The 23,653-nt window shown below is 46.0% G+C and overlaps 1 protein-coding gene across 7 annotated transcripts in view; it reads right to left on the reverse strand.

Annotated features, from left to right (window-relative positions):
- KCNK10 (potassium two pore domain channel subfamily K member 10) overlaps nt 1-17,660 on the reverse strand; it is a 154,344-nt gene extending 136,684 nt beyond the window's left edge. For 2 of the 7 annotated variants that reach the window (XR_014811245.1, XM_003482300.5), the window contains exon 1: nt 13,358-13,847. Coding sequence is in view for 4 of the 7 variants with exons in the window: in XM_003482300.5 (XP_003482348.1) it covers nt 13,358-13,409 (52 nt within the window). In the remaining 3 variants the exon portion in view is untranslated. Of the gene's footprint in view, nt 1-13,357; nt 13,848-14,278; nt 14,922-15,741; nt 15,914-17,143 lie in introns of those variants that run through there. The other 5 variants (XM_084969963.1, XM_084969961.1, XM_013978357.3 and 2 more) reach the window with 5 other exon arrangements.
- Between the last annotated feature and the right edge of the window lie 5,993 nt (nt 17,661-23,653).

The following is a 23,653-nucleotide window of genomic DNA, read 5'->3' on the forward strand; positions in this document are numbered from 1 at the left end:
ATCTGGATGCCACCCACCACCCTGTGTGCCATCAGGCCATTCCTCTCACTCTGGCAAGGACCACAGTCCAGGTTCCCTGGCCAGACATCTGTGGTTTATCCTCTGTGCCTTACTGGCTTTCTCTGTTCTTTTAGAGTGCATGGTAAGTTCAGGGGTGTTTATTCTGAACAATGAGTGCCCTGAGCCACTGTCATTATACACGATTACAATTAAACCTAGAGTATGGACATGATATGAATACACCCAAATGTTCATAGTAAAAGTGGAAAGGCTGAGAAAATGATGTGCATGTGGCTTAGGCTGGGTCATGAATCAGTGGTAGGTCCAGGAATTGAAAATGAGGCTCAGGAAGTGAATAATCAGTCAAAAGTTAAAATCACCAGTGTAGAATCACCCTGAAAGTCAGTCACTGTTCCAGGGTGAGGGTCAGGGGGGTAGAGGCAGGGTTGGGGGTAGTTCCTAGATGAACAAGTAGAGGGGAAAGCAACAGGACCAGAAGGTGGGTACCACGGCGTATCAGCATCCTGAGAATTTTTCAGCCCATGGTTGCTATGGCTACAGACACCATGAGAGTTGCCTCTGGAATGTGACGGGCCCTTGGGCAGCCTCATTCAACCCACTCTCACCCTGTCCTAGGGCCTCTCTTTGCCATTTTGTGGGAGAAACGACAGATTCAACAAAGCCCAGGGTGGCGCTCAAAAGACACTGTGTTCACTCTGCTCTGCCCAGAACACAGAAGCTCCAGAACTTTCTTCAGAATAGAAAATCACCTTAGGAATAATCCAGGCATGCAATGTTTGCAAACATGGGAACCTCAAAGGCATCAGATGCACCCTGCTTCCTGGAAATCATTATCTCTTCCGAGAATGTGCATGAAAAGCAACAAGATGGTAAAAAAAGAAAGAAAAGAAAAGCAAAAGAAAAAAAAAGAAGTGTGTTTACTCCAAACGTGACAGAAAGTGGCTTCTCCCTGTGTGCTGGGCCCATCATCCCAGGCACACCATCCCTGCCAGCTTGGCTGTGTCTGGAATTGTGCTTCTCTCACACACACACAGACACAAGGTCTGCTGGAGAAACACACCAGACACCTGTTCCCTGACACTTCTGCAGCCTGAGGGATGGCCTGTTCCTCTGGCTTCATCCAAGGAGGGTGGACTTTCAGTCCCCAAACCTGTAAAGGAAGAGGGCTGTCAAAGAAGCAGGTCCCTGAGTTGTCACACTCAACTCTTGTTTTACAGTGAGAACAAACTGCATATCTCATGTGGTCATTTGGGGTGAATATTTTACAGGTCTACATAGAGCCTGGTGTCCACATAAAACGGACTTAATAGATGATTTTTGCATTTGAAGAATCTGCATGGATTGTTGGTACTGGGATCTACTGTAAGGCCACATATTCATATTTTATATAAATCATCATCATACTCACTTTCTAAAATATCATTTCAAGCAGTAGGTGATAAGAGGGGTACATGGAATTCAATGAATCATGTTCTGTGGCTAAATGGGAAATGCAGGGTTAAACAAAATCAACCCAGTTTCTGCACTGCAGGATTACTGGGAGAGGTGAAGGGAGGAGAGGTGAGGGCTTAACAGACCCCCAGCATCAAGTCACAAAGCCACGAGGTAACCTTGGACAAGTTCCCTAAGCTCTGCAAGCCTCAGCCTCCTCATTCAGAAAGCAAGGATAATCATTTCCCCTGTTTCTTTAGACTCGCAAGAGGACTACAGGAGATCATGTCTCTAAAGCACTGTGCACAGTGCCTGGCACTTAGTACACATTCAATTTAAGTAATGGGGGGAAGGCTTATGGTGATTTAAAAAAAAAGTCCTCAAATGCTTTGACACGCCCCCTCCCAAAGTGAGCTTAATCACTCCGCCTCCTCAAATGTGGATTAAATTTAGTGACTTACAAGTAGTGAAAAGAATGTGGTAGCAAATCCACTTGCAACAACACGGATGGACCGTGAGGACATGATGCTACATGAAACAAGTCAGACAGAGAAAGACAAATACTGAGTGATCTCACTTACAGGTGGGATCTATAAAACCCAAACTCACAGGAACAGAGAGCAGATGGAGGAGTGGAGAGTGGGGATTGGGCCACATGAGTAAAGGTGATGGAAAGGCACAAATGTCCAGCTCTAGGATAAAGGAAGTCTCAGGAATGTAGTGTACAGCATGGTGACTCTAGTGGATGATACTCTGTTGGAGATTTGAAAGTTATTAAGAGAGCAGATCTTGAGAGGTCTCATCCTAAGAAAATTGTAAGTATGTGTAGTGATGGATTTTGAGCAAAATTATTGTGGTAATCATTTGACGACATAGGTATCAAATAATTATTTTGTACACCTAAAACTAATACAATGTCTAGTATCTCAATTTTATCTCAATAAACTGGGTGGGGGGGGACAAAGAATATAGTAGTAGTAACAAACAGTATATGATTTCTGGGGTTAGGTCACAAAAGGCATTCGACTCCACCTTGTTCTCTTTTGGAGGGCTTACTCTGGAGGAAGCCAGCCATGCTGTGAGGACACTCAAGCAGCCCTTGGACAGGTTCACACCGGCAGAAATGAGGTCTCTCCCCAACAACCGGCAGCAATTTGCAAGCCACAGGAGCAAGCCATTTCAGAAGCAGATTCTGGGAGTTTCCGTCGTGGCTCAGCGGAAATGAATCTGACAGTATCCATGAGGATGTGGGTTAGATCCCTGGCCTCGCTCAGTGGGTTAAGGATCAGGCATTGTCATGAGCTGCAGTACAGGTTGAAAACGTAGCTCAGATTCCGAGTTGCTGTGGCTGTGGTGTAGGCCGGTGGCTACAGCTCCAATTTGACCCCTAGCCTGGGAACTTCCATATGCCGTGGGTGTGGCCCTAAAAAGACAAAAAGAAGAAGAAGAAGCAGGTGCCCCCATTCAGCCCCAGTCAAGCTCTCAGATGACAGCAGCCCCAGTCAACATCTGACCACAACCACAGAGTGACTCCTGGCCAGACCACCCAGCTAAGCAGTTCCGTAACTCTTAGTCCACAGAAACTGTAAGATATTAAACAATGATCATTAGTTAATGCCACTAAATGTTGGGGTCATTTGTTACACAGCACTATCAGTTCTCCAGGAGAAAATGAACATGCATCCTTCTGCAATCTGTCATGGCCATGAAAACATTTTTTTTTCCACCCAGCATCTGAGGAGACTAGTTTGTGTCTCACTGAACACACTTTGGGAAATGTTGGTCTAGAATTTAACAGTTTATAAAACTTGTTCACATTTATTATCAGATATTATCTCATTTGATCATCTCGGCCAACATGAAGCAGGTGTTCCTGTGCCATTTATTTTAACCCACAAAAAACTAAGGTTCTGACAGGTTAAGTGACTGGCCCAGGTTCACGCAGCTAATAAAATTGGTAGAACAGTAACTCAGACTGAGTATTATGATTCCAAACTGTGTTTTTTCTTTGTTCTTCTCTCTGGTTTGACGAGAACAGCTTAGGGCTTTTAAGCCTGGGATAAGAACACAGGAAGTCTAAGAGAGTCCCAGGAAGGAGGGGGCTCTGGAATAGGCCACCCTCCCTGATGATCTGGAGAGTGAAGCAGATGCTTCTGAAGAGTCGGGGAGCTGGAGCCTCCCTGACTTCTGCAGAACAGGGGCCCCTGCAACCCTGACAATAATGTAATTCAGGTGCACTCAAGGGGCCCTTGTGACATTGCAGCACTCTTCTGAGAGCCTTGTTTAAGTCACTTCACTTAACCTACATAACAAATCAAGGAAGTCCAGGTGTCTTCATCTTCACCTTGCAGATGAAGAGACCAAGTCACAGCAAAATGAAGCAACTTGCCCAAATGAGCCACTAGTCAGTGACAGAGCTCAAATCAGGACCCAGGCGATTTAAGACTATCAGGGCACGAAGGGGTCTTAGTGAGCAACAGTCCAACTCTCTCCTTTTCCGTAAGAGTGGCAGAGCTAGAAGTGGCACCTAGATCCTCCCACCTTGAGCTCCTATGATGTGCAGAGGGCAGCATCTAGTCCAGAGGCTAGGTGACATAAATATAACATACATTTATGCCTGTCGAGTTATTTTAAGGAGGTATATGCTGAACCTGCTCTACTGTAACTACTTTCTACATGGCCTCGAATTTCACCATGAGAAATGAATGCCTTTGGCCTAAAGCAATATTCGCAACTGGTGGAGTGAATGTTCATTTGCCCAGTATCACTAGCGACACTGAGCATCTCCAGTCAGCCTGTCGGGCTCATCACACATTAAATTTGATAAAGTTATACTATTCAACTTTATCCTGCTAAAATATTTAATTGTTCTTTGGGGGACCCACAGGGCTGCTTACTCATTAGAAATGCATTTCCTGGTAGTGAAATTGTTGCTAGCTAGTGTGTCAGGATTACAAATGTCAGGTATTTTAGGCTATTCTGCAAAGCTGGACATGACTTCAGATTCTCCATCACTTGAGCAGATCTGCACTGATTCTTGAAGTATCTCTTTTTGAACTGCCAACACTACCATCACCCCTACATCAAGTAGTCGAAGGAAAAAAAAAAATGGGATTGTTTGCATAAGATACAGCAATTGAAATCAGAACTCTGTAGAAATCACGGTGGGGGTGGAAGGAAGGGAGGGAGGGAGGGAGGAAAGAGGAGGTGACGTTCCCTGTGATCACATGGTTTACATATGGCAGCAGCTGACTCCACCAATCCTATCCTTTGCCGCAATTCTCCTCTGCTTCAAAGTTCCCTCCACGGACAGCAGAAATTGAAAGAACATTGTAAATCATCTATAATTTTAAAAAAAAATTTTTTTTAAGTTCCCTCCATGGAAAAAGAAAGTTCATGGTAGTACAGAATCTGGAATGGCCTGAAATCCTGCCCACCCACCCCTCCCGACTCTCCTGCTCTAGGAATGGTAAAAATAAAGAATGAAATACCCCCTCAGGACCACCCCCCCCTTGTCAATGGTTCTGGCCCTCAAGAGCCCCCTCCAACCCTAAGGGATTGGAACATCGGGTTTCATTCTCCATTCACTGTACTCAGTCCCAGACACTCGGGAGGGAGAAAAAAAAAAAATCTCAAGTTGTGTCTGCAAACCACAAATAAATGTTCTAAGTAAATATGAGGTTTTTGTTTCTCCATCAGAGTAACAGTAATGAGCCTGACACAGTAAAGTCTCCCCTGAGGGTAAAACAGGAACCACAGGCCAAAAGTGGGCAGCGCCTTTGACCTCTGTAAGAAACCTACCAGGTGAGGGTGAGCCACATGGTGCTGATGCCACGTTGAGATAGATTCCATAACCATGTCATGCCAAGCTGAGCCCCTGACCAGCCCTAACTCTGGCTGGATCACCCAGGAAGCACCTGTCTCACAAAATCTGAGTCCAGCAAAAGATGGTCACTTTAATTCACCTTGCTGCTTCAGCCAAAGGAGCTGTCCAAACTGAAATGTCCTAATTGGCTTTTCAGTAAAATGGCTTCATTCTAGTTCATCACTAATCTCTAAATCCCCATGGACTAAAAGCGAAATGAATCCACCACCTCAAAAAAGGTACATTTTGCCTTTTCCAGTCAAGAGTGGGCCCCCATTGTGGCTCAGTGAGTTAAGAACCTGATGGAGTCTCCTTGAGGTTGTGGGTTCAATCCCTAGCCTCACTCCGTGGGCTAACAATCCAGTATTGCCTCAAGCTTCAGCATAGGTCACAGATGCAGCTCGGATCTGTGTTGCTGTGGCTGTGGCATAGGCCTGCAGCTGCAGCTCTGATTCGACCCCTAACCCGGGAACTTCCATATGCTGGAGGTGTAGCCATAAAAAGAAAAGAAGGGAAGGAAGGAAGGGAGGGAGAAACGACCCCTCTCTATATTAAACACCAAATCTCAGTTGTGGGTGAAATTTCCCAAGTTGAAGCAGGATGTGAATTGTGTTTTTTAAATGCATCAAATTTAAGATGATGCTCATATAGAACCCACTATGGATAGAATCATGTGCCCTCTCCAACAACAACACAAAAATTAGCATGCTGAAACCTAAAGCCCAAACAAGACTGAATTGAAGATGGGGCCTTTAGGAGGTCATTAACATTAAATTAGGTCATAAGGGTGGGGCTCCCATTCTGTAGAGCTGGTGTCCCTTCAGAAGAGGAAGGGACATCAGAGTACCAGGGCCTGGTGAGAAGATGGCCATTTGCAACCCAAGAAGAGAGCTCTCAGCAGATACCAACGCTGCTGGTACCTTGATTTTGGACCTCCAGTCTTCACAACTTTGAGAAAATAAATTCCTGTATTTTAAGCCACTCAGTCTATGATATTTTGTTATGACAGCCTGAGCCAACTCACACAGAGTCAAAGTACAGATGTTCTGGAAACAGGGTGGAATAGCAAAGTCAACCTGCCCAGTCTTTTTTTTATTTTATTTTATTTTTTTTTTTTGCTTGCTTTCCAGGGCCACACCTCCAGCTTATGGAAGTTCCCAGGCTAGGGGTTCAATCAGAGCTGCAGCCACTGGGCTACACCATAGCCATAGCAATGCTTGCCGGGATCCAAGTCACATCCGCGACCTAATCACAGCTCAAGGCAACGCCCCATCATTAACCCACCAAGGAAGGCCAGGGATTGAACCCGTATCCCCATGGATACCAGTCGGGTTTGTTTCCACTGAGCCACAAGGGAACTCCTAACCTGCCCAGTCTGAATTTTCCAGTCCCAGTGATTACTGGGATTGGCAGAAGCCTGAGGAAGCTCCCCCAGATACCGCTGGAAAAGAACCCTGAATCAAATCTTGGCCCAGCCAGTCCTTGGAACATCTTTCCTCTTTACTTTCTAGGATAATTGTGGTGATTTTGGCATATGATTAATCCCATTTGGAAAGCTGATCTCCTGAGAGTTGGATCTTAAATCAAGATAGATGATTTTCTTTCCAGAAAATCTAAGCTATGCAAATGTGTGTTTGGAAACACATTAATAAAGATAGCATGCAATGGACCGTCCGTGTTGAATGCAGCTCACATTCACAAGAGAAGGAAATCTTTTTAATCAAGAGAGCAGAGGCAGGATTCAAGGGTCTTCAATTAAACTCATGGGAATAAAGTGCCAGCCCGTGGGAAGTACAGCCTGCAGAAACCAGGACTCACTGAGCAACCCAAAGCCCAATGCCTTCTTCCTCTAAATCTCTCAGAGATTGTACTAGGACAGGGAACTATAGCTAATCTCTTGGGATAGAACGTGATGAAAGATAATATGAGAAAACAAGTGTGTGTGTGTGTGTGTGTGTGTGTGTGTGTGTGTGTGTGTGTGAGAGAGAGAGAGAGAGAGAGAGAGAGAGAGACCGGGTCACTTTGCTGTACAGCAGAAATTGGTGCAACATTGTAAATCAACTACATTTTAATTACAAATTTAAACATTAAGGTTAAATAAATAAATAAATCTCTCAGAGAAATCTCTAAACGTGTTTTTTGGATAAGACGGAATCAGAGAGTGCCAGATGAGCAAAAATCCTGGAAGGGAGGAAAACTGACCTGATGTAGGCATCAGAAGGCCTGGCCCCAGGGCTGCCTGTTTGCAACCTTGGGCCTTCAGGTAAGTCACTTACTTGTTCTAGTCCCATCTGTAAATCTAAGACTCCAAGGTTGACAAAAATAGGGTTGTGGAAAGAACAAATGAGATAATTTGTAAAAAGTGTTCTGTAAACTGAAAGGTGATCACACATACAGTACAGGCCTCTTTAGAATTTTGCATGAAACTCTGCATTACAACTGCAGCTTTTCAAAAAATCCAGCTCCAGAGAGTCCCTTGGTGGCCTAGTGGTTAAGAATCTGGCGTTGTTACAGCTATGGCTCTGGTTACTGCTCTGGCTGAGGTTTGCTCCCTGGCCTGGGCACTTCCTCATGCCATGAGCAAAGCCAAAAAAAAGAAAAAAAAAAAATCCAGCACCAACTCTAAGATTTTCTTTCTTTCTTAGATGTTTTTAAATACCTAAAATAGAGCTACACACCAACGGCCAATTTGTACCAAATTACTAAATGGACACCAACCATGTCTTTGTCAGGCTACATCTACCCACCCACCTGATCCCACTGCTGGTGAAAAGGAGAACAGAAGGAAAACAGCCTACTGGAGGCTCTGAAAAGCTAGGAGCGTGCAATGCAGTAGGGATATCGGTGTCCTTTCTGCTACCCTATTATTTAGGGATATTCTTATCCTCGTCTTATTTGTGCTTTGCCATTTGTAGCTTAAAAGAGTGCTAATATTTCCATTATGCCTAAAGTTTTAGAGGTCCTCTCTGATCCATCCCTACATTCCTACATATACTCAGCAAAAAGTCATTCACTCTGTGGCAGGTGCTTCCCAGGGCACTGGGAACACGACAGTGAAGAACAAGACAGGGAACATCCCTGCTCATAGGGCTCACCTGCCAGTGAGGAAGGCTGGCATCAAATGTGACACGTGGGCAAGTAAGATGGTTTCAGATCAAGACAGGTACCAGGAAGAGAACGGAACAGGTGACATAATAGAAAGTGATAGGGGAGTTCCCATTGTGGTACAGCAGAAACAAATCCAACTAGGAACCATGAGGTTGCCAGTTCGATCCCTGGCCTCACTTCAGTGGGTTAAGGATCTGGCGTTGCCGTGAGCTGTGTTTTAGGTTGTGGACGTGGCTCGGATCCTGCGTTGCCATGGCTGTGGCGTAGGTTGGCAGCTGTAGCTCCAATTGGATGCCTAGCCTGGGAATCTCCATATGCCATGGGTGCGGCCCTAAAAAGCAAAAAGAAAGAGAGAAAGAAAGAAGGAAGGAAGGAAGGAAGGAAGGAAGGAAGGAAGGAAGGAAGAAAGGAAAGAAGGAAGGAAGGAAGGAAGGAAAGAGAGAGAGAGAGAAAGAAAGAAAGAAAGAAAGAAAGAAAGAAAGAAAGAAAGAAAGAAAGAAAGAAAGAAAGAAAGAGAAAGAAAGAAAGAAAGAAAGAAAGAAAGAAAGAAAGAAAGAAAGAAAGAAAGAAAGGAAGGAAGGAAGGAAGGAAGGAAGGAAAGAGAAAGAAAGAAAGAAGGAAAGAGAAAGAAAGAAAGAAAGAAAGGGAAAAAAAAGTGATAGGACTAGAGAACAAGAAGCCAGGTCTTCACATGGGACAGGGAAACCCTTGCTAACAAGGTGATCTCCATTTACAGGATGGAAAGGAACCAGCCACACCAACATACATTATAAGCAATGGAAAGTGCAAGTGCAAAGGCCCTGAGACAGGAACATGTCTGATCTATCTGAGGAACAAAAGGAAGCCAAGTAGTCCAAAGGTTGGATCAAGGGGGATGTTGAAGAGATCGGATCAAAGAGGTCATGTCCATGGCCTCCTTGCACACGGGAGGAAAGTGAAGCCCACAGAGGCTATGTGAGCAGCCCAAAGTCACACAGCTAATTAATGCCACAGTTCATTTTAGAAACTAATTCCTTTGCACTCAAATTCAGAGTTTTTTGACACCATAGATCTGCTTGCCTCCAGCTGTGGTGATGATGTTTGCTGATCTTATTGGTTAGGGGTTGAATCAGAGCTACAGCTGCCAGCCACAGCCACAGCCACAGCAACGTGGGATACGAGCCGTGTCTGCAACCTACACCACAGCTCATGGCAATGCCGGATCCTCAACCCACCAAGCAAGGCCAGGAGTCGAACCTGCAACCTCATGGTTCCTAGTCAGATTCCTTATCCCTGAGCCACCACAGGAACTTCCTGATCTTACCGGTTTTTAAAAGCCCACAACATACATAAAAGCAGCTAGCCAGTCCCAATTTTCAACAGATCATCAAAAGTGATCCCAGTGATTTAAAATGCATAAAAGTTCTGCTATGAAGCCAAGACTTAGTGCCAGTCTACTTTTGTGCAGGTCCTCCACAGTCACTGTGTGTTAAAGGCGTGGCTTTACAAACACCAAGGAAGGCCACAGCTCACCAGAGAATAATCATTTTACACTTAGGTCTTGTTTTTTGCACCTAAACCTCTTACCAGTGCTTTGCTTAATTCACCCAAGTGCAATCACAACCAATCTGTTCTCAAACCACCTTCATTTTGTGCTATTAAACTGTCAGGTAATAGGGCTGCAAGCAAAACATCATAATTACAACTTCCTTCCAAAATCTGTGAGCACAGCCACCTGAAGGTACAAGTCTGTTAACACCCCAATCCTAAGGAACCAACCCTCGTCTTTGCTATTATAACGCTATGCTCCTCATCTTTCCTCCGCTAAACACACTTGCTCTACGTAAACCCAAACTTTCAAAGAACAGACCCAATGTCTGCTCAGGGGCCACTGACTGCCCCACCCTCAGCCAATAGAGACACTATTTGGTTAGGCAGGTTAATGAAGAAAGGAATGAGTGGGAAAGGCTAATCCACCGCCTCATGCTTCCTCACCTCCTCCTCCTCTCCTCCTCCCCCTCCCTTTCCTCCTCGCCCTCCTCTCCCTCCTCCTCATCACTCTTATTCTCTTTCTCCTCAAAACAGGCTGCTCCAGTCCTCAAGCTCTGGAAGCCTCATCAGAGAGAAGCCAGGGATCCCCAAAACAGAAAAGACAGACCAGACCGAAAGAGTGTTTAAGGGCCCATATTCTAGTCCAAACGTACCACCTACTAGCTGTGTGACCTTGGATAACTTAGTAAACCTCTCTGTTCCTCAATTTCCCTCACCTGTAAAATTAGGATTATCTCTGCCTTCTAAGATTAAATAAATTAATCTTCTGGTTAAATGATAATAAATAAATTGTTCGATCAGTCTATTAACACATGTGCACACAGTTCTCTACACGGGCAAGATATGACACCCTAACCCACCGCTCTCCTCCTGCCTCCACCTCCTGGCTAGGAAAGACTACTGTCACTCCACCGCCAGGAACAACTGTACCTCAAGTCAAAGCACATTACTAGAAGGCAGCTCAGTGGGGTCCCCATGGCAATCAAGTGTCAAATGGGGACAATACACTATGCCATCACCCTAAGTATTGTGAGAATAACTATACATAAGAATTGTACATAAAACACCTGGCATGCAATGATTGCTCACTGAATGTTGTGATTTTTATTGAGGTCTCTTCATTTTTAGCACCACTGGTTGTGACTGTAGATGCTACTTGCAAGTTCCTCCACTATTTCAAGCTGTAAAGTGTGGGATTCATCTGTGTTTATCACTGGGACATAAATAGACAGAATGATGATTATATAGAAATGTATGTTAAAAGCTAAGATGAGCTTCACAAAATCAGCTACCCAGGCCTCCCTACCAGAGCTCCTTGAATATCCCCACCTGACTCTTTAGACAACCGCCCAAGGGACCCACCTCTTGGAGGACTCAGGGATGTCTCCCACTCATCAAGTCCTGGGCTGAACTCACGAGTTTTCCCTCAAGACGGGTCCTGCCTGGCTGCCTTCCCAGTCATTCCAACTACACCACCTCCATCTTTAGTCACACAAAGCCTGTGGATTTTTGCCCTCCCTAGCTCCCTACTCCACCCATTTCTCCATCCCCTACCAGCTACCACCACTATCGTATCTCGTCTCTCACATCCAGAAGAGCCACATAGCACTTGTTTCAAAATTTAGCTCAGATCATGTCACCCCTCAACTTGAAACACTTCACTAGCTTAAGATAAAGACTACTCCCCAAATCCATCCCCCCAATCCACAAGCCCACCCTACCCTCAACAACATGAGGCTTTGAGATCTGATCCTATGGATTCCCCAAACACACCTTGAAACACATGCTCTCTTGCTCTTTGCTCAAGCCTTGGAAACTTCCCTTCGATTCCTCAAACATACATGTTCCCTATGCCTCAGGGCCTTTGCACTTGTTTCCTGTTCTGCAGGTTCCCCTCTCCATTAGCCAATTAATTCCTACATATACTCCAGGTCTCACTACAAATGTCTGACAGTCTTCCCTGACTACCCACCTCCCCTGGTTCTTACAAGTCTCTTCCATCAGACACTTTCTAAAAACCTTGATGCTCTTTTTCACGGGACATATGTAAACTTGTAATTATGTGCTTCTCTGTTCAATGATTGACTTAGGTCTGTCTCCCTCAGTATAAACTCCAAGAAGGCAGTGTATTTCCTGTATTTATTGATATTCAATAAATACGCTTTGCGATGATTCTTCTCCCCCCTCCAAAAAAAGCAAACAAACAAAAGAAAGGCACACTTTGTATTCCCAGAGATCTATAAACAAAATAAACTGTCTGGATTGTATTTAAGATAGATAAGCCTTGGTGTTGATAACTGGTAGTATCTCTTCACTCTGTCTTCAGTACCCAGTTAATTCATAAGACATTTTACTCAACAGTGACTGGGTTTCCTTTTTCAGTCTGGAGAAAAGAAATGCACTTGTAAAAAACACTAAACACACACACATCAAGTAAACAAATTTCAAGCCCAATTCACACAGAGGCGTTGCCTTGCCCCATTCGGAGTTCAAATAAGCTAAGAGAAATGCTTGTCAAAAGCATGACAAAAGCAAGAGCATTCTTGTCAAAACTGGACATGAGGTTTCAACTTGTTCTGCTCCCATAGTGATCACTCACAAGGAGCCCTAGCATCTGTATGCTAATTACAGACACCGCAGCTGATGCTAGGCACACACACCTGCCTAAATGGCACCCCTCTGCACCCAGGGAACATTGCCCAACACTCGGAAGAGCGTGCAGACAATACTACTACTCCGCAGGGGCACACTGCTTGGTCCCCTCCCCAGCCCACCAGCCCCACCCTTGCAAACCGTTCCCCATTCCCCCTCCTACTCTGATCTCCCAGACAAACTAGCTGCCTGGCTTGGTAATAAGACTGAGTGAAGATCTGTAGGGCCCCTGTGGGCTTCATTATTCCAAACGCCCTAGAGAAGGGCCACCTCTAGGGACTGTTGCTGCAGATTCCAGCCCCACTTGCTGCCAGGAAACCTTTCCCACTGAGGCCACCCTGGGCAGGCGGTGCAGCTCCAAGTCTAGGGGGAGGCACCCCACCCATCTGCCAGAGACAAAGATCACCAGAAACAAAGGAGACACACACACACACACACACACTCGCACACACAAAGTCAGAAGCAAATACCGACACCTGGTGCAATTTCAAGCCAAACACCCAGCTTGGTGTACCTTTAAATAGATTTTAAAACCATCCAGGAGGGACAATGATTATGTGATAATGACAGGCACTATCTGGGTTTGGAACCCACGCTGCCTCCGCCCTCCTCCCACCCGCGCTGCAGTTCCCAGGCGCATTTTCCAGCCTCAGGACACACGCTGCCAGGAGCCAGAGTGCTTCCACTCGAAGCGCGCACACGCCGGAGATGGAGGTAGGGCCAGGGCGGTCAAAAGTAGGAAATACCAACCTTTAGGATCCCAGTTCACCTGTTTTCTTGGAGTCTCGATTGGAAATTTCATTGCTCCGTTGCCCAGAAGGGGAGAAAATGAAAAGAATCGAAATAATAATAAAGTCCTCAAGCTTTACACGCCTCGGTACAGCAGTCCAACAAAACAATTTCCAAGGATGAGCGAGCCTTGGACTGGCTCGTGGAAGAACCCCAGAGAAAGACAAGTGGGAAATATTTGGCTTAGGAGAGAACTGGAGACTGCTTGGGTGTTTGCACCGATGGAGGGGTGGCCGGCAACGACCCCCCGGGGTAAAAGGAAAAGTAAGACCGGCGAGGGGTGGATGGAGAGGGAGCCTTGTGAAGATGAAAGAGCCACGCTGTCTCCCAAACGCGGCGCTCGCAGGTTGGGGGCTGAGCAGCTAGAGGGCCGGCGTGAGGGAGAAGCCCATTGCAGTGTCACTCCAGCCCCCGAAGGCGTGTGCTCACGCACTCCCGCACACACACACTCGCACACACTCGCGCGGGCGCGCGCTCGGGCGGGCACGTCAGCCCCGCTCGGCCGCGCAGGACGCACAAGCCCCACCCCGGCCCCGGCTCCTCGCCCCCCGGGCGACGCCCCCCACTCCCCATCCCGCGAAAACCATTGGACGTCGGGGTGGCGCGGCACCGGGGAGCGCGCGACAAGGGCGACCCTCCCGCCGCGCGCTGCACAAGCCGCACTTCTCGGGAGGGCGCGCAGCGGGTGTAGGCGCCGGGCGGAGGAGAGGCGCTTGGCCCCCCGCGCCCCGCCTGGGGCAGCGGCTGGCTCGGGATTCGCCCGCGCTGCAGCGGGAGGCGGCGGGAGGCGGCGGGAGGCAGCGGGAGGCAGCGGGCGCGGCGGCCCGGAAGCCGCGGTGGGGCGGGGGGCAGGGAGCGGGCGGCAGGCGCGCTGCTACTTACTGGCTCGGCCGGCCCGTGGGCGGGCGTGGAGGCGGCCGCGGCGCGCTCGGTGGAGTTGCAGCCGGAGACACGCTTCGCTGCCTGGAAGGCGCTGCAGGAGGCGGAGGAAGGGCCGTGGAGGCACCTCTACCTCGAGGGTGACCTCCTGTCACCGGTCCCACCCTGGGCGCACCCCGCACCTGCTGGTCTCACTTCATGTTTTCACTCCAGTCCGCTCCCGCGCCTGGTTCTCCCGCCTGCGCCCCAAACCCACATCCCCAGCTCCTTCCGAGGAAGCCGGTGCCAGCCATGAGCCTTTTGTTCTGGGACCGCTCCGCGTCGGCAGCGCTCTCCTCGCCCGGGAAGCTCGCTCCCTAGGCGCAGCCTGGTCCCTTCCCCAGCTACCTGGCTGGGGCCGCTTCTCAGAGGCCGGGGAGGGGACTGGCGAGGCGCCGGGGCCCCTGAGGAAAGCTGAGTTGCCAAGACCTGGAGGCCCCGGGAGTCCGAGGGCTCGGCTGGAGCAGGTGCAAAGGATCTCCAGACATGTCCCCGGAAAGAAAATAAACCGAGAGCATTTCCCCTTTCCCTCGGCTCTTACTGCCTGGGCCTGAATCCACGAACGGGCTTGCGCTGCGACCTCGGTCTCCAGAAGAACCTGGTGGTCCTGAGATGCTTTTGAATGAGCTACTCGAAGTACCACTATAAATAATGTTTATAAATTGCTTCAGATGCCTAGCGACAGAGACTTGCCCAGAGTAGATGCTCAAGAAATGCTTGCTAAATGAAGGAATGAATTGCAGGAAGCAGTGTTGGACAGGAAGTAGTTTAAGTTACTGTCCATTAGCTGTTAATTTTACTTATGTCTTGAGCTCCTTCTATATGCCATTACTGACAATATGGAAAAAACACCAAACAAATAAACAAGTTTTGACCTGGACTTTGCCTTCATGGAGCTTACCATCTAGTGCAAGGTTAGGTTAGATCATCATTGCCTTAAGAAAGAGGAAGAGGAGTTCCCGTCGTGGTGCAGTGGTTAACGAATCCGACTAAGAACCATGAGGTTGTGGGTTCGCTCCCCGGCCTTGCTCAGTGGGTTAAGGATCCGGCGTTGCCGTGAGCTGTGGTGTAGGTTGCAGACGTGGCTCGGATCCTGCGTTGCTGTGGCTCTGGCGTAGGCCAGTGGCTACAGCTCCGATTCAACCCCTAGCCTGGGAACCTCCATATGCCACGGGAGCGGCCCAAGAAATGCCAAAAAAAAGAGAGAGAGAGAGAGAGAGAGAGAGAGAAGAAAGAGGAAGAGTCTATCCAGCTTTTTCCCAAGCCTGCTTTCTATGGCACACCCTAAGGCTTTGGGGGGAGCCTTGTATCAGCAGCATCTTTCACATCATCCATCCCCCACTGCCCAGGTTTCTGAGTCCCAGGGCAAGATCCACAGAGGTTCATTGTTATCTGTGGGAAGGGTTGGTAAGTGCTTTGTCACTGACCCTATAAGCTGCCAGGGAATTTTCTGCAGACCTCATTCAGGCAAAATTGGTACCAATCTGATGGCACTATTCTGATTCCTCCAACCTTTAGGCAGGTGTAGGTTCCCCAAGTGCTTCAGAGCCACCTTCTCTGGAACTCCATCTCCACACTTGGCTTCCCTCTGCTAGAAGGCTGAGGATGGATGAGACACGGAGATAAGACAAAGAATTACTGTTTCTCCAACCATGCCCCCAGAGACACCAGTACGTATGCAAATTCTGCTCCGAAACCCAAAGGAAGCTGCTTCTAAGCTCCTGTGAGAAAGCCTTCAGAGCTCACAGGCAGAAGGGTGCCAGCCCAGTCACTGCAATACAATGGTATTACCTGCATCAGAGTCAGAGAGAGGTTACCAAAGAGAAAGATACCTTCTCTCCTGAATCCTCTGAGGATGGGAGGCAAGACTGACATTTATCAAATGCTCCTTCACCTCTGCATACTTCTCTCCATTCTTCTTCCCTGCATCATGTGGAGGAAGCTCTCAATGGCCTCACCTTGCAGATGAGACAACCAAGGCTCAGAGAGGTAAAGGAACACACCCAAGGTCACGACGTGGAGATTCAAACCCAAATGAGCTCATCTGGTTCCTGGACCCATAAATCTGACCCTGAAGCTGTCACATGGATCCTTTAGGGTAATGAAGATCCAAGTACTCTATTTTCTAAGGCTCCAGCCCCTTCTCCTTTTCTGAAATGAATTGGACCTGGTGTCCCGGGGTCTATATCACTATCCAAGGCAAATTCCCATGGCACAAATTGCAGCCATAGGAGTACATCATTCAGTCAGTCAACAAACATTTATTGAGCATCTCGTGTACAAGACAGTTTCCAGGGTTTTGTCAGAGTTATTTTGGCCCTTAGAACCCTCCCCCAGAAAAGCATCAGCAGGAGGATTATTGGGGGTGGGGGGATGGGCAGTTTGGGATGGATCTATTGGGGTGAGGGAGCAGAATCAGGGGTCCAGAGTTACTGGTCTAGGTTAAAGATCTGCATTAGTCATTGGCTCTTAGGATTTTCTCTCTGCTAAATCACTCCTCCCTCTCCAACCTCTGGGGCTTCCCTCACCTTCACTTTCATACTCCCTTCTCAGAATGTGGACAAAAAGACAAGTTTGTGGAGAGGAAAACAAATTACCAAAACTAATTAATCAATTAATTAATTAATCCCCTCCCCTAACTGCCTGAAGTCAAACCCAACTCTTCTAAACTGCGTATCTGGAATGTCCAGGGCCAGAAAGGGAAGGGGCAGGGAGGAGAGCCCCCTCCCAAGAAAAATAACTTAGCACATTAACCCGTTGTGTTACTGCGATCCCCTTCCATCGCCTTCAATTCTGCCCCTTCGCCGTTACAGACTAGGTTCCACTTACCCCAAGAAGGAGGAATGAAGTGATCTGGGTAGAGAAGAAACATCCAAAAAAGATGCCGCGCCAAGCGGTTCCCTCTCCTGCGTCGCCACAACTTCCATGGCTATTGCTGCGGGCGGGTTAAGTCTGGTGGAAAGAGACCGCCTCGGGTTCCTGCGGCAAGAAAACAAAGCATCGTGGCGCTAAGTCGCCCTGCACCTGCCGTGCCCCGCCAGCAGCCCCGGCGCCGCGTCCGGGGTGCCTTTGGCGGTAAAGGGCGCAGTTCCTTGCAGGGTTTGCGTTGCTGCTGGCTGCGCCGATCTCTGCAGCTCAGAAACTGCAATAGTTGCGGCACCACTTTATTGAACGCCCTGTGGCCCAGCGTGGAAGGGCTGGGGAAGCCGGAAAACCCCAGTCATCTCCCACGAGAAAGTTTCCCGCGAGTTAGTGAGACCTTTACCCACTCCCAACGCCGCAGCCCAGGATGGGTGTGAGGGCGGAGGGATGCTGCCTGCCGCTTGGGGAGTCAGCCTCAACGAATGACTGGCAAAGGACAGCTCCGCGAGTTGAACACCGGATCCGGGGTGAGGCAGGAGAAAGTCCGGGACAGCGAATCGCAGGGAGTGTTGGAGCAGCTTGGGGACTCCTGCTTAGTGCTGGTTCGGCAAGCAGAAGCGGGAGGAGGGCAGATCTCATTAGAATCTACTTTGAATTCCCGAAGATCGGAATGATTTTTCCCCCATCGGTTTCATCACTCCTTCTTGAGGTCTAGAAGAAATCCGATTCCTTCAAGTCCTCTTCTCAAAAGACCTTGCAGAGAAATCTCCAGGGCATTTTATGAAGATATTCGCCCCACACACACCCTGAGCAGATCCACTCAGTGGTGAAACTGATAGGCTTATGTCTGAACGTTAACTTAAACTTATCCTACCAGAAATGTTTTCTTTCCCCAGCCGTTTCCACTTCGTTCTCAGCACTTAATCATGCCTACGTTTGTCTTCATGTCCCAACCAGCATCTGCGAAAACACACTCTTAAATATATGTTGCTCTAATCGTAGGCTCTGCTTTTGGCTTGGAAAAGCTGGAGACACATCAGCAACTAAAGGGCAAAAGGGTGTCATATCATACTGCTCAATAGTAAACTCGGTATGGGTAAATCCTACAGATTTATTTAGTGACAGAAACCTCTGATTGGGGATTAATGAAGACAACATACCGTGAACTCCAAAAAAGCTGTAATTAAAGGCCAAGGCTGAAGACTACATTTCATAACCAGGAACTGCCTCTGCCTCCTTTGTAAGTTTACTTTCAAATCTTTTTATTGAGATATAATTGCCATACAACATCGTATTAGTAGGGTGTACAGCATAATGATTCTATATTGGTATATACTGTGAGATGATTACTGCAATTAAGTCTAGTTAACATCCATTATCACATGTAGGTACAAATTATTTTTCTTGTGATGATAACTTTTAAGAATCCCTTTCTTAGCAACTTTTAAATATACAATACCGTACTGTTAACTATATTCACTATGTGATATGTTACATCTTCAGGACTATTTTAAATTTAGAAAATAGTGTTTAAAGTCCTGTAAAGTATTATGCCAAACATTTTACCAAAACTGTACAGAGCTATAATGCTACTTATTATAAAACAAGTTTTAAGGTGATTCCTTCTCTTTGAGTTACCACCAAAACATAATCCCAGGTAAGTTTTCAGAGATGGAGCTAGACATATATATATATATTTTTTTTGTTTGTTTGTTTTCTCCTCAAATTTTTTATTTTGAAATTTTTCTCTTTTTTTTTTTTTTTTTTTTTTTTTTTGGTTGCCATTTCTTGGACCGCTCCTGCGGCTTATGGAGGTTCCCAGGCTAGGGGTCCAATCGGAGCTGTAGCCACTGGCCTACATCAGAGCCACAGCAACTCGGGATCCGAGTCGAGTCTGCAACCTACACCACAGCTCACTGTAACGCCGGATCTTTAACCCACTGAGCAAGGCCAGGGAGCGAACCCACAACCTCATGGTTCCTAGTTGGATTCGTTAACCACTGAGCCATGACAAGAACTCCTCTTTTGTTCTTTCTTTTAGGGCCAGATCCAAGGCATATGGAGGTTCTCAGGCTAGGGGTCTAATCAGAGCTATAGCTGCTGGCCTATGCCAAAGCCACAGTAATGCCAGATCCAAGCCCCATCTGCGACCCACACCACAGCTCATGGCAATGCCAGATCCTTAACCCACTGAGGGAGGCCAGGGATCGAACCCACAGCCTCATGGTTCCTAGTCAGATTCATTTCCTCTGCGCCACAATGGGAACTCTGGTTTTGAAAACTTTCCAACATGAAAAAAAGTTATGGTTGTTTGATTTAAAAAAAAAATAGAATCCAATCAAAGATTTCACTTGGCTGTTATTTCTATTTAGTATGTTTTATTCTGGAAAAGTCCCATCGTCTTTTTTTGGGGACTCCGATTTTTTTTTTAAGAGTTCAAAATCATTTGCTTTCTGGTAATGTTTAATGTCATGATGTACCCAAAGACAAGTTCAGTCAAAGGGAAAAACAATTTCCTGACCACAGCAGATCATTAAAATAACTCAACACCTTCTAGTTGAATTCAGCTTCTCTACCAATATCCATGGAATAGAAGGCAGTTCTATCCAGTGCTTACACAGGTTTCTCCCCTAGACTTAGCCCTAGCCTTAGTCGAGGAAGTTATATTTGCTTCCTATCTCCCAATACACCATGTTTCAAGGATGAATGAGCGTTTTCACACATCCACACCAAGTTGACAGGCACATATGGTATTTTACTGAATTTAAAAACAAAAACTCAGCAAGGTTACACACCATAATGAATGATTTTCATGTTGTTCTAGGAAGATTTTAACGTGAGCCAAAATTCGAAGGCATGTGGAAGGCATAGGGTATATGCTTTCAGATAACCTCTTTATTTATGGGCACGTCTTATTTCTAGAGCCTTTAAGCTTGGCAAAGTGTTGAAAACCCTCTAGAAGGACCTACTGTCTCCATGTATTGGCAGATGCTTCTACCAAGTAGCCAATGAAAGGCTTAGGATAGTCTGAGTAATGGAAAAGATTTTGCTCAGTAGGGAATGGGATATAGTCTCAGCATCCCGTGGGAATGTTTGAAATATAAATCTTTCATTTTTGCTGCTTTCAGCAAATATTTGTTTGGTCATAAATGATTGGAGCAAATGTAATGTTAGGACCTTCCTTTCCTACCACTAAGTCATCTAAATGTTTGCTGAATCATAGAACCAGATTTGGATTTATCATTTCAAGATATTTTTTTGTTCACCTTTCCGTCTCTGAATAGGATTCCAACTTAAATGACCCTCCAAGATTTCTAAATACAATTAGTGAAAGACATTCTAAATTCTGTGTTGATTGGCTTCTCCCAAATTCAAGAAATTATGATGAGGTCAAATCTTTTCTTGTTTCTAGCCTAAATCCCATCCTTCCTTAAGTTTTTCAGTACTTCATTGAAGATGAAGAGCAGAAAGACCCTTGCAGTAACTTTTATCTATTAGAGATTAAATTGTGAACTACCTCCTCTTCATGTCAAGTGATTCTTTTCACCCCTTCACCAAGATGTACAAGCATTTAGCCACCTCAGATTTGTTTGTTTGTTTTTTGTCTTTTCTAGGGCTGCACCCCGAGGGCATATGGAGGTTCCCAGGCTAGGGGTCTAATCAGAGCTGCAGCCGCCAGCCTGCACCAGAGCCACAGCAACGTGGGATCCGAGCCGCGTCTGCAACCTACACCACAGCTCATGGCAATGCCAGATCCTTAACCCACTGAGAGGCCAGGGATCGAACTGGCAACCTCATAGTTCCTAGTCGGATTCATTAACCACTGAGCCCCAATGGGAACTCCACCTCGTACTTTTTAAAAAAGCATTTTTTTTTCACTCCAGGTTTCAGAAAAGAAAATCGAAATCTCTCTAAGCCTTACTGAATTTCTCCATCTATAAAGTAGGGGTAAGTAATGAGTACAATGTATTTGGCCAACTGACACCCATCCTTTTAGGTAGGAAGTCCAAGCAAGCAAGTGAATCACGGCAAGTTTCACTCAATTTCTTTTTTCTTTTTTTACACTTTAATTTTTTATTCTGGTTGATTACAATGTTCCGTCAATTTCTGCTGTGCAGCAAAGTGACCCAGTTATACATATATACACAATCTTCTTCTCACATTGTCTTCCATCACATTCTATCACAAGTGATTGGATATTAGTTCTCTGTGCTACACTGCAGGACCTCATTTCTTATCCATTCTAAATATAACAGTTTGCATCTATTAACCCCAGACTCCCAGTTCATCCCACTCCCTCTCCCTCCCCCTTGGCAACCACAGGTCTGTTCTCCATGTCTGTGAGAGTGTTTCTATTCTGTAGATAGTTTCATCTGTGCCATCTGTTCATCTGTTCATCACTTATTCCACATATAAGTGATATCATATGGTATTTGTCTTTCTCTTTCTGACTTACTTCACTTAGTATGAGAATCTCTAGTTCCATCCATGTTGTTGCAAATGGCATTATTTTGTTCTTTTTTATGGCTGAGTAGTATTCCATTGTGTATATGTCCCACATCTTAATCCATTCATCTGTTCATGGTCATTTGGGTTATTTCCATGCCTTGGCTATTGTGAATAATTCTGCAGTGGACATAGGGGTGCATGTATCTTTTTTAATGAAAGTTTTGTCCCCACATATGCCCAGGATTATATATTGCTGGATCATATAGAACTAAATAGTTCTATATTTAGTTTTCTGAGGAATGTCCATACTGTTTTCCACAGTGGTTTTACAGTTTCTTCATCTATAAAATAGGACACTAAATATCTGGCTAGCTCCACATACGGTGTCACTTAAGAGGACAATAAATGTGAAAGTGTTTTGCAAAATGTGCAGGGACTTACAGATTTAAGGGGTCATTGTTAAGATTACTTGCTCCATGAGGTTTTTTTGACTCTGTGCTAGGCACATAGCAATCATCTTTTAAGATTACCCCATTGATTTTTTAATTTTGGCCATGCCCATGGCATGTGGAAGGATCTCACTCGTGCCACAGCAGCAACCCAAGCCACTGCAGTGATAACACCAGATCCTAAACCACTGAGCCACCAGGGAACTCAAAGATTACCTCACTTACTTCTCATACAATCCTAGAAGATGGGTACTATTATCATCTTGATTTCGTTTAAAACAATGCCTGATATGTATTAGGTACTTAAATATTTGTTAAGGAGGAAATTGGAGCTTGGAGAGGCTAGTGGATTGTCCAACTAACATGGCTAGTTAGAGATGGAAGTAGAAATCAAACCAGGCTCCCATCCATCTCTAAGTCAAAGTACCATTCCTTATGCAGAAATATTAATAAAGTCCTTATTCACTTTTTACATAAAGTTAGTTTGATCGCTGGAGTAGAGTCCATTCCACCTGAAACTGCAGCTGAAACTCTACATTTCCAAATCCTTGGCATCTCCCCACCTTCTGGGTTCCTTTCATTTTTTTGCCCTATGAAAGTGTGTGCTCTTGGCTCTCAGAAAGAACTAATGAATGTCCTTCCCTTCCCATTTTAACAGCAATTGAACCTTTATGTCAAAGCAGTGAATATGAATCTTAGACCCTCAGGAATCATCAAACAAATAAAGGGAGTGCTGGGGAAGATGTGAGCAGATAGGTAGGTGGGAAAGCCTTTGTTATGTCCCTGAAGTCACTCCAAATCACACCAAATATGTGGCCGTCTTGCCATATTGAGCCAGCTAAGCAGTCTTGATGGAATTACTTTGACTTTCCCAGGTCTTACCCAGTTCTCCACAGTCACATGATGTTGGTGGGCTACTCCATCCTACTCTGGTCTATTAATAATGATGCTTATGGAAGGAGGATCTCTTTCCAGTTTATGCAATACTCCTATATTTAGATTCTGATAATATGTTGTTTAAAATAGCCCTCTAATGTTACAGACACACAGTGAAGTATTGACCCACTAGCTTGTGAAATAACTAATGATCTGCACCACTCTTCATCAGGGGTCAAAGTTAAGCTGACAGCTAATTTCTAGGAGTCTTATTGTGTCTCCTACGCAAGATCATTCTTCTCTATTTCTTCCATTATTTTTCAAGAAGAATTTCCAAAGCACTGTATCTTAGGGTGACAAAAAGTTGTAAATGACCATAACCCTTAGTTAGAAAGAATCCAAAATTTTGGAGTTCGTGTGATGGTACAGCAGAAACAAATCCGACTAGGAACCATGAGGTTGTGGGTTCGATTCCTGGCCTCGAGTGGCTTAAGGATCTGCCGTTGCCATGAGCTGTGGTGTAGATCACAGATGTGGCTCGGATCTGGCATTGCTCTGGCTATGGTGTAGGCCAGCGGCTGTAGCTCCAATTTGACTCCTAGCCTGGGAACCTCCATTGTAAGAAAACCACCATCAATTATTATCCCCGCTATCCATCACACCATAGTAAAATACTTGTTTATCAGGACCTACCAAGTTAAAT

This window comes from Sus scrofa, chromosome 7 (assembly GCF_054392235.1).
Source record: "Sus scrofa isolate SSC_HxYL_T2T_F1_AM1 chromosome 7, Sscrofa_HxYL_maternal_Yorkshire_Landrace_v2.0, whole genome shotgun sequence".
NCBI classification, from domain to species: Eukaryota; Metazoa; Chordata; class Mammalia; order Artiodactyla; family Suidae; genus Sus; species Sus scrofa.